We start from the raw sequence: 10,249 nt of genomic DNA on the forward strand, positions 1-10,249 counted from the left end.
TGCCAAGCCAAAATTCAGTTCTGTATTCCATTGCAACTTGTAATTGTACAAAGAAAAGCATGACCTCAATATTTCATAAATAAATGGAATTGCATTAAAACAATAATCTGATAGTAACTATAGTTTAAACAAGCAGATAGATGACATCATACTAAAGAAAATAAAAATTGCTTAAATTGTTTAGCAGCTCTTATAAGTGAAAAAGAAAGACCTTTTCTTCTTTTGCTTGTCAAAACCATTATATTATTAACTGTCATATTTTGAAAGCTATACCTGTATTCTAACAGGAAATTTAAGTCCTACAGAGCATTTCCAGTTCTCTCATAACCCATACTTCAGACTGAATTTAACTCAAGAAATAATCCCTGCTTCATCCACTGTAGTTTCAAATTGAGGTCAGAACCATGTGTTACACAACCTTATTTCATGCAAAAAAAAAAAAAAAAAACAACTGTATTACAAGCTGCAGAAATCAGCACACTATTGCAAGCAACCAACAGGAAAGATAAGAACAAAGAAAGAAGAAACTTGCTGAATTACATCTAATAAAAGTACTCCAGCAGATGCTGATAGCAAAGCAAATGGACCCAGAATAGTGGCAGAAAAATAATTATGTTTAAAGTACATATAGTTAAAACCAGACCAGTGGTAAAGCAAAAGGTCTTTACAAAAATATTCACTTAAGAGGCTTTCACATTTGAAAATTTCTGGTTGTTCCTTAAATGAAATAGTAAAGCACCTAAATTAGAAAAAAGTTGTGTATCAGTTTCCTCTAGGTCTTCAAGAAATAAACACAAACTACAGCTATCCATCAGTTATATGATAGCATTCCAGGTGCTAAATAAGGAGGGATAAAAGCCTGACTTCTAGGCCTTTCTAGTCCCTGAGGAGCAAGCATCTTTGAGGAGATCTCCAGAGGAGATATTTTTATTCTTTACCATTTATTTGCTGCAAAAGAATAACTGCACTTTAAATGCAGGTGATCACTTTAACACCCACCAGTAAGAGGATGCTGTATTTTGAATAATATAAATATACCAACAAATAAAATGTAAAGCGGATATTAGAGAGCAAGCAGTAATAATTAAACATCCATAAGGTTTTCAAACATGAGGCAGAGTCATTTATAAGTTTGTTAGCCTTCAAATGAGTTTTATTACAGTACTAAAGGAAGAAAAGTGCAATCATCCTCTGCAGTGCATGAAGAGATTTGTTGTCAGCTAAATTGGCTTATTAAAGGTAGTAGGATAAATGGACCTTTCTATAGTGCAGTCAGAATCACTAATTCCTGCTGTGACTGTTCAAGAAGTGGGAGCAAGAAAAGAAAACAAAACAGCAGAACTAGACAGATCAGAGGCTTCAAAATGAAGTACCCTAGCTCTTGAGTGTCAGCAAGAGATGCTGTAAGCAAATGCTAAGTGTCCTGGAATTGTATCTCTAGTTTGTTCAGCAGGTCAGAAAGAGAAAGATGGATGGGATGATTACTGAAAGAAACCAACTTTATGTTCTAGACTCCACTAGAAATTGTCTATGCTCACTGGGATGTTCTGCAAAGGAGGTTTTCTCAGCAATACTGGATGTAGGGTCATTTCAATGTCAGCTGCTTTTAGTATAAACCTGGGTGATGTTTTGCACAGATTTCTTTATAACCATATCAAGCAGCAGTACTGTACATACAAGACTATTCATATATTTGCAGTGCTGCTTGGAGCACTGTTGTCAATTATGGGCTACCAGGAGAAGGAAAGAGACACTTATTAGGAGACCTCTGCAAGAATATATTTTGCATAAGTTAATAAAAAAGGTGAAGAAAGAGAACAAGTCTAATCTTACATATTTGTAGATTCTTGTCCTGATGAAATCCTACCTGACATTATTAGAGGTTAACACTGCACACTCTGCTACTACCACCATCCACAGGCTGCTCTTAAGGCCATCAAATAAAAATGATAATTTTCCTCTTTTAAAACTTTCCTGGGGTTTTGATTTGGGTTTTTTTTGTTTAAGCTAGAGGCTAAAACACATAATTTACACCAGCTGTTCATTTCAGTGATATTCAAGATCAGCTTAATTCATCCTCCACTGCAATCAGGAGTAAATTATTATTAATTGTTATTGGGAGAGGGTTCAAGAACTTCTCATTCTCTCTCTCAGTTTATGCTACTCATGCAGTGTCCCTAAGATTTAGGTGGTGCAAATTCCTGGTTCACTTCTCCTGTCTGGCTTGGCATTGAAAGCTTTATAATTGGAACAGAGTTACAGTTTGCTCAACTCAAACTTCACAGCTGAAGGAAGGCTACAGATGTAATCAACAGCATCATTCATAATGAGGTTCATCACCACAAGAAGTACCTGTGCTGAGGTTGAATTCCATGCATTATGGAACACTGAAAAGGTGGAATTTCACAATATGAAAGGATGAGACAGATTAATGCTCTAGGACCTCCAGCCCCTGCTCTCTTTCATTTACTTTTCACTATCACAAAGCCAATGAGAATAATCTATATATACAAATATATATAGTATTGGATTCCTTTCCTGGGCAAGCTGCTTTCTGAATTACAGGCATTGTCTGCATTTAATCCAGGTAATCCACATAAATATAAGGGAAGGCTTTTTCACACAAGTCAGCACCCAGGGTTAAATGTAACTCCATTAAAAACATGCTACTCCATGATATATGGCCTAATGACACTGTGTTTGCAAGAGAAAAGAAAACCAGCTTTAACTTTATGACCTTCACCAAATGAGAATTTCCTTTCTCTTCCCAAGTAAAAGCAAATTTTACTATAGTCAGATAATACTTCAGTCTGTGATTCTAAATAAAGCCATTTTATTATTCTTACTATTTAGCTTTTCTGGTCCATTTGGTTCCTACCTTTTTTACAAATTCTTTAAAAAATTATGTGATATTTATTGTGAGCAAGCCATAGAATGATTCACCCACTCAGAGCTTCCATATAGTACAGTTTTAAGTAATTATCCAAATACAAGAAACTTAATTACTGCCACTGAAGCTAAACTTCTTGCCATTAAAACACTGATGTCTAATAAGTTTCTTATTTACATGTTAGTGGTGCTCCAAACCCTCTGACTGATAATGAAATACATCTAACTGGAAAATTTGTACAGGTACCCTGCAATTGCTATGTTTGAAAAATAGGTTCACAACAATTCCAAGCCAAACTCACCTGAAAGTTTGGAAATGCACGAGAATGTTTAAATATTCTGAGCCTGAAATGATCACTGAATCTCCACATTTTGATAGAACAGGTAACAAAAGGCTTTTTCTCTGAAGCAGTAACACTTGGGGTAAAAGTATTTGATTGACCTTGCAATGCTCATGCCATGTAGAGAACATAATTACAGATCAGGCCAAAGCAGTGAATAAACATCACTGTAGAGCTAATTTCTAGAAAGCCACTGGTGAGGAAATCCAGGAGAGAAAAAGACTGCATGATAAGAGAAGAAACTACTCTAGTTATAAACTAATTTAAGGAGGAAAATCACTTTCCCATTATTATTACACAAGACACCCCTCCCTCTTCTCTGTACCCCTTCCCTAATTCCAACATGAACGGCTGCTGGAAAAATCCTAAAGGAATGTTTGCTTCTCCTCTCATATAGAGGGATGAGGAACAAATGGGTAAGGAATTTTTGTATAAATAAGAGGAATTTAAAATCTTTTTTCTGCTACCCACAGAAATAGCAGCCTGTTTAAAGGGGTAGAAATTTACTTTATTATGTGGTCCACAGGAGATTACACTGAGGAGTAAGTACAGTTCACAGAATTCAACACTCACTGTCATCCAATCAAAGAACATGTAAAGACACTCAGTTTTATTTATGTTTTACTGTTACAATCTGATATACTGTGGTACCTTTCAAGACAATATTTAAAGTCCTTTTAAAGATTCATTCTCTACAAACTGACTCGCAACCTTCCCTGGTTCTCAAAAGTAAAATCTTAAAAAAATAAGTTCCTGGTTCTCCTGCCATCCCTCAACCTTCTTTCATTTTTAAGCCCCTCTGTCTGTGTCAGTGCAGAACTTCAGTAATTTGTTGAGACAAAACCTTCAGCAAAGGATTCATCAATAGAGATATGGACGTAACTTTCCAAACATACATTTAGCAGTAAGATTTTTGGAAGGGTACTTGAAAAGCTTGACAAACCCACCAACTTTGGCATTTCAAGATGCAAACACATCTAATGACAACCAGAATGGAAAGCTCCAGATGAACAAGATTTTTTTATTTCACTGAGGCGCTTTCCACAGATATTTGCAATTATCCAGTTTTTTGTGGCAAAATCATTTATGAATCTGTAACTGATTCTCACTGAAATGTGAAACACATCAGAAATTTTGAAGTGTTTCTAAAGGAAAATACCACTCACCTTTGGGTGTCTATTTCTCTGGATGCATTGAGAAGCCAGGTGTGCTAACCAGTAATTCTTGTTTCAGGTCAAACTGCTAATAATTCAGTGGGTGAGATATCTGTACAGGTGGATGTCTCTACCCATCCGGGAACTGGTGAGCATAAAGTCACTGTGAAAGGTAAGTTTCAAACAGGCAACTTTAAAAAGAAAGCAACAACAAAGACCAAACCTCCAAGCCCTACATCCTCAGTCAAACATACCAGTACTAAAATAAAAAATGACAGGTATTAAAGTACTTGAGAAACTCTGAGTACACTTCAGGTGATTAGGAGTGCACTTCTTCCTTGCTCAACATCAGCAGAAACTCAGATTATGCAGGCAAGTACTGTCTGTGCTTCTCTGTCTAGATAATTTAAAGTTAGTATACTAAGTTATAGACTTATAAATTAAAATGTGCCAAATTATACTTCTCAATTGCTTTTACATAATTCAACTTATAAAAACTACAGCAAAGCTGAGTGGTGAATGACTACACCAAGTCTTAAGAAGCCGCATTTTTGATAAAATGCCTTTATTCTGCACAACCTGAATTTCAGAAACACAGGATCATTCAGATTAGTATAAGCTGATTTTTTTTTAATTGCAGTGAAGGTAGAAGGTAAAAAGAAGCTGCAAATGTAAAGGATTTATAAAATACACGTTTACATTTGATACTACTGGACCTAAAAGTAGTCAGACATCTTCACTTGGCAGGGCAGGGGCAAAGCATCTCCTAGGCTTACCAGGTATTCATATTCCACAGGAAAGCTCTCAGGTCACCTTTCACTGGCTATACCAAGTCATACAGGGTAATTAATTGGAACACTTCCAGCGGAATTGTATTTAACATCATTTTTTTTAAACTCTTTATAGTTGTAGCAATTAATAACCTAAACTGGCAAACAACAGCTATGTTCCGGCCATTCGTGGAAGTTTGCATTCTGGGTCCTAAATTAAGTGACAAGAAAAGAAAACATGGAACCAAGACAAAGAGCAACACCTGGTCACCAAAGTACAATGAAACTTTCCAATTGTAAGTCTTTTATCTCTAGGAGTTGCATATTTTTTGAAAATTTCCCTAAAATACTTTTGCCTTTAAACCATTAATAACAAGAAAAGCTATCCTAACATATAGACACCATTTCAAAATTATTTACTAATTTGTATCTTTGTTGTATATGAAGATGAATGGCAGACACCAAGCTTTCAGTCCTACAAAACCTGGTTAAAATGTACAATTGATTTCCCTACAAAGGAATAACTATTTCTATCCCTAGGAATTTATTGGCCTAGGTATTTGTTTGGACAGAAGTATTAGTTATTATTTCTAGATAATTCCTGTAGAGATATCAAAATGTGTATTGGGTTGTGCATGTGTTAATAGTATTGTTTCATTTAATCTTTAAATCAGTAAGAAGCTTCCACCTAACCTAGAGTTTTAAATTTAGTACTCCTCTGCCCTTTCCTGAGACCAATTTATTTTCCTCCTCTTACCCTCCAACCCTGACTGAAATGAGTTCATTGTGTCTCACCACAAAGCTCCTTTTGATGCCTGCTACCAGGGATTTTCTGTATATTTTGAAGCTGATTTAAAGTAATGGTGCTGACAGCTGGGGAACCAGCTGAACATTTTTTGTCCTTTCCAGGGAAAGGTAACTGTCTGTTCCAGCTGTTGAGGGAATTCTGTTTCTGTTCAGGCTGCTGAGAGCAGAGGCTCCATCACCAATCCATCTGAAGGGTTACCTGTGTAGAAAGTTTAAAACTAGATAACCTGCTGTAACAAAATGGAACCACAAAACTTAAACTACCACTCACTCTCACTTTAATTTGCCCAAGATTTCTAGAGCAAATTAATTCCTTGGGGGAAATTAAACTGAAGTCTTTGTTCTAAATTCCTATTGTTAATCCTCCCAGCCTGCTGGGTAACGAAGATAAGCCAGGAGCCTACGAGGTGCACCTGTCAGTGAAGGATTACTGCTTTGCGCGGGAGGACCGCGTTATCGGCATGACCGTCATCCAGCTGCAGGCCATCGCCGACAGGGCCGGCGGCGCCGCCTGGTACCCCCTGCTCAGGAGCATCTCCGTGGATGAGACCGGCCTGACAATCCTTAGAATACTCTCTCAGAGGAACAACGATGAAGTTGCTAAAGAATTTGTAAGACTTAAAACAGAAACGAGATCTGCTGAAGAAACGGCCTAAGATACCCAAGTAATGCAAGATTGTCACCGCCAAGAACATAAATACAACGCTGTTGTCTGACTAGTGCATGCATGTGCAAATCTGTGGGAATGTTTAACTATGTTTTCAGTGTTTGCCAGTACTTATGTACTATATTTGCAAGGTATGTCAAGGAGCTGTATATCTTTTATACATATTTTGGTCTTTGGTAAAGTAATTGTTCCAATGAAGTGCCAAAACTAAGATTAAGAGTAAATGTTTCATCATATCTTTTTAAATGTTGATTTCACCTCATCACAATTTGATTATTTTTTACCATTTATTAATAAGTAAGTAGCTTTTTTAATTAATAATAGTTTATCGCGGTTAAACTGTGTTGCTTATTCTAAATTAAGTTACATCACTTACTCTTCTTTTAAAAATGAGGTGTACCTAGTTTTCTTCAAACTCTCATGTTATGCAAGCCTCATTTTAGGTGTCTTACTGATGACTTTTTCTATCATTACTACAGATGCAGTTACTTATAGAAAGTGTTTGTAATTTTATAATTACCAATATAAAGTAATGATTTTTGCATAAAAACTGAAAAGGATGGAAATATTTTATGCTAATCTCTTTTTCCAACCTTTCATAAATATCACTGTGAAGAAATGCTGTTAAAGCAGGTTCTCAAGAAGCTGTGCTTATCAGAGTTTGTTACTGATGTTTGATATCTTGCGATAACTTTGTTCTTCAAAACTGCCACGGTAATATCATATTTGTATTAAAAGAGTAAGTCAGTATCTGTAGAAACAGGTTGCTGTACAGTACAGTATATGTGCTTTTAAAAAGTGATTTTTTAAATGATATGGTACTGTACAAGGGGTAGTAGTTTGGAATATGTAATGCCGGTTTGTGGTTTGTTTCTAGAAACTGTTTATGAGAAGAAAAGATGCTGTTAGCATTTTCACTCAGAGTTATTAACGTTGCTTTACATACTTAGCTGTATCATCAGTTAAGTGCTTTATTCTTTAATTTTTTTTAGAAAAGTTCAACAGTTTGTACTTATGCAACATTACTATGTATTGCACTAAAGCAAACTCTGTGTCCTGTAAATATATTTAGTGAGGAATTGTAAAATAAAGTATGCAGAAACTGCTTTCCAGTTTTGTCATTTGATATTATTTATGTAACTCTTGGTTTTATGTGCATGTGAAGCCCATGGAGTGGGCTTACTATATAGCTTTATAATATATTAAAGTATGATTTGCACTGTCTGGAATCTGGCTGTTTTATATGTGTAAAATTTGATATATCAGTGTCCTGATATAAAAATATAATTAATTAGGTAGCTATACATATACATACACATAAAAAATGTTGTGGAATGCCACACCTTTGTCATTGGTTTTGCTCACAAGTGTTCCTCATTACACAGGTTGGAGTTTTCAGCTTTGCTTAGGGGAAAAGTAGCTAAGGGAAGGGAGGACACAGTTTGTATGCTGATGTCAGCCTTCTAACAACCTAACACAGGACTCCACACACATAAACCAGATTCTTTCCAGGAGATATTGGTTAGATGTTTAGATGAGATTTTAACGGGTTTAAATATCCTCAAACTTCTTCCTTGAATACTAAAAATTAGATTTGTCATAAGTATATTTAGACATTTAGAGAAGTTATGCACAGTCTTTAGAGAGTTAAGAACACTCCCCTAAGATCATAGATTCCAAATTGTGTTTCTGCCAGGTATAGCCCTAAGTTTCAACAGTAGGCACAGATTCTGTTTACAGTTAACAAGATTTGATGTAAGAAAACATCTTCAGACTCAGTTTCAAATACAAAAGGAAAATAAGCAAGAGATGAAGTTGCTCCTGGTACAGAACACTGTTGTGGACAAAATGCAGAAAGAATTCCAGAATATGTAATTTGTGGCCCTGTGAATTAAACCAGAAAAGCTGGAGTAAGCAGCTTCTGGTTTTTTTACCTGGAGCACTTTCATCATATTTTTCTGTGGTTGTTTATTCTACTGTAAAATGGCACACATTTTAGTGCATAATGTAATCACCACCACTTAACTGTTTATCCCCGAGACTGGGGATAAAGAAATAACTATGAAATCAGTCAAGGCAGGCAATTACTGCTTGTAGTGGTCTCCCTCAGCTGCACAGAGCAGAAGCAATCAGGCAAGCTGGTAAAACCATCCCTTATAATTCACAGCTTTACACAGTATTCTTCAGTGTTTCACTTTCTGACAGAGAAATATTTATAGATCAAAAGTTGTCATGTGGAAGATAAGAGGAAAAAGCCTTAACTCTACAGCACAGGACTGCTTTAAACCTTGTTATGAATCAAAATACAGGTAAATTAAATAGTGTAGCACAAGCAGTTGGACCTCACACATTTAATGAAGTCAAAATGATTGACATGGCAGAGTTTTCAGTGCTGTTTTAAAAGCTGTTATAATCTCTTTTCAGAAAGTAAATATCCCATTAAAAAAAAAAATCAACTTGTGAGAATTTTCTTAGTTCAGCTGGGCTAACCTAAGCAAACTGTCAGCTGTTCCTGCAGCTTCACTTCTCAGCAACAGTGATGCAACCAAAATCCTACATGGAATTCCATTTGCATTGGTTAGTTAAGATGGCAAATATACATATATGGTCTTAGGGAAATAAAGGAGAAAAAAATACAGCAGAGAACAGCAAGATTAATTTGAGAACAAATTTTCCATTCTCCAAGGAACAGTTACTACATGGAAACCATTTGATGTGCACCTGAAAAGATACATTCAGTGAAGTCTGTCACATGACAGCTCTTCAAGTCAACTGACAGTTTTACATAAAACTGTTCAATAAAGACTGAGAAATATTTTTCCCTTTTTATTTTGTTTGCTAGGATGAAAATGTAAGAGCCAAATATAGAAACTGAATTAAATTTTCCCTAAAGCAATTTTAAGCTAATATCTGACAAAATAAGCAAAGAGGTAACGTATTAATTAAAATAATATAAGAAACTAAAACTAGCAGCCATTCTGAATCTCAAGCACCTTACTTAAAATAGGTTTTTCTTCTAATGCCAATTGAGATGACACCTGAATTAAGAACACAGTGCTGGAACTGGCCTTTCCTTTGCCTATGGACACTGAACTCAGGAAACTGCTAAAATACCAAAGGAAAAATCTGCAAGATGGAACTGAATATGCATAGTTCTTCATACCTTTTATGTCTTCTGGAGACTTAAACTTGCATCAAAATTATCAATTCATGGGTGTTGGGCTATCATCAGGAGGCTTAACCAATCCCAGCAGCAAAATATGAAACATTTTTTTAAATCCTTTGTCTGTATCCTGAAAGAAACAGGATTCTTTCATAAAGAATTCCTGGCATGTGCAAACGCCACCATCCGGCTTAGGTAGACATGACTCCAGTGATTTACTTGAGAAACTTACAGAAAAGCATAATAATAATAATAGACCAATCATTTCCATTGTTTTTCTTCCATTTGTTTTACCAGTTTTCATTTATATTCTCATGCTAGTGACTGTAGAAATCAAATTTGTAGATAAATACTGTAAACAGAATAATAATTTACCATTACTGTATTAGTCTGAATTAAATACACATTTCTCACAAACCCTTGAAATCTAAAGACCTGAACAAATATGAGGAGAATAC

General features: G+C 35.5%; 1 protein-coding gene across 2 annotated transcripts in view; it reads left to right on the plus strand.

The window, feature by feature from the left end:
* UNC13C (unc-13 homolog C) overlaps positions 1-7,857 on the plus strand; it is a 169,243-nt gene extending 161,386 nt beyond the window's left edge. For both annotated transcript variants that reach the window (XM_077185387.1, XM_054642193.2), the window contains 3 exons: positions 4,464-4,556; positions 5,291-5,450; positions 6,332-7,857. In XM_077185387.1, the coding sequence (XP_077041502.1) occupies positions 4,464-4,556; positions 5,291-5,450; positions 6,332-6,617 (539 nt within the window). In that variant the 3' untranslated portion in view covers positions 6,618-7,857. The remainder of the gene's footprint in view (positions 1-4,463; positions 4,557-5,290; positions 5,451-6,331) is intronic.
* Positions 7,858-10,249: the final 2,392 nt, after the last annotated feature.

Source organism: Agelaius phoeniceus, chromosome 13 (assembly GCF_051311805.1).
Source record: "Agelaius phoeniceus isolate bAgePho1 chromosome 13, bAgePho1.hap1, whole genome shotgun sequence".
Lineage (NCBI taxonomy): Eukaryota > Metazoa > Chordata > Aves > Passeriformes > Icteridae > Agelaius > Agelaius phoeniceus.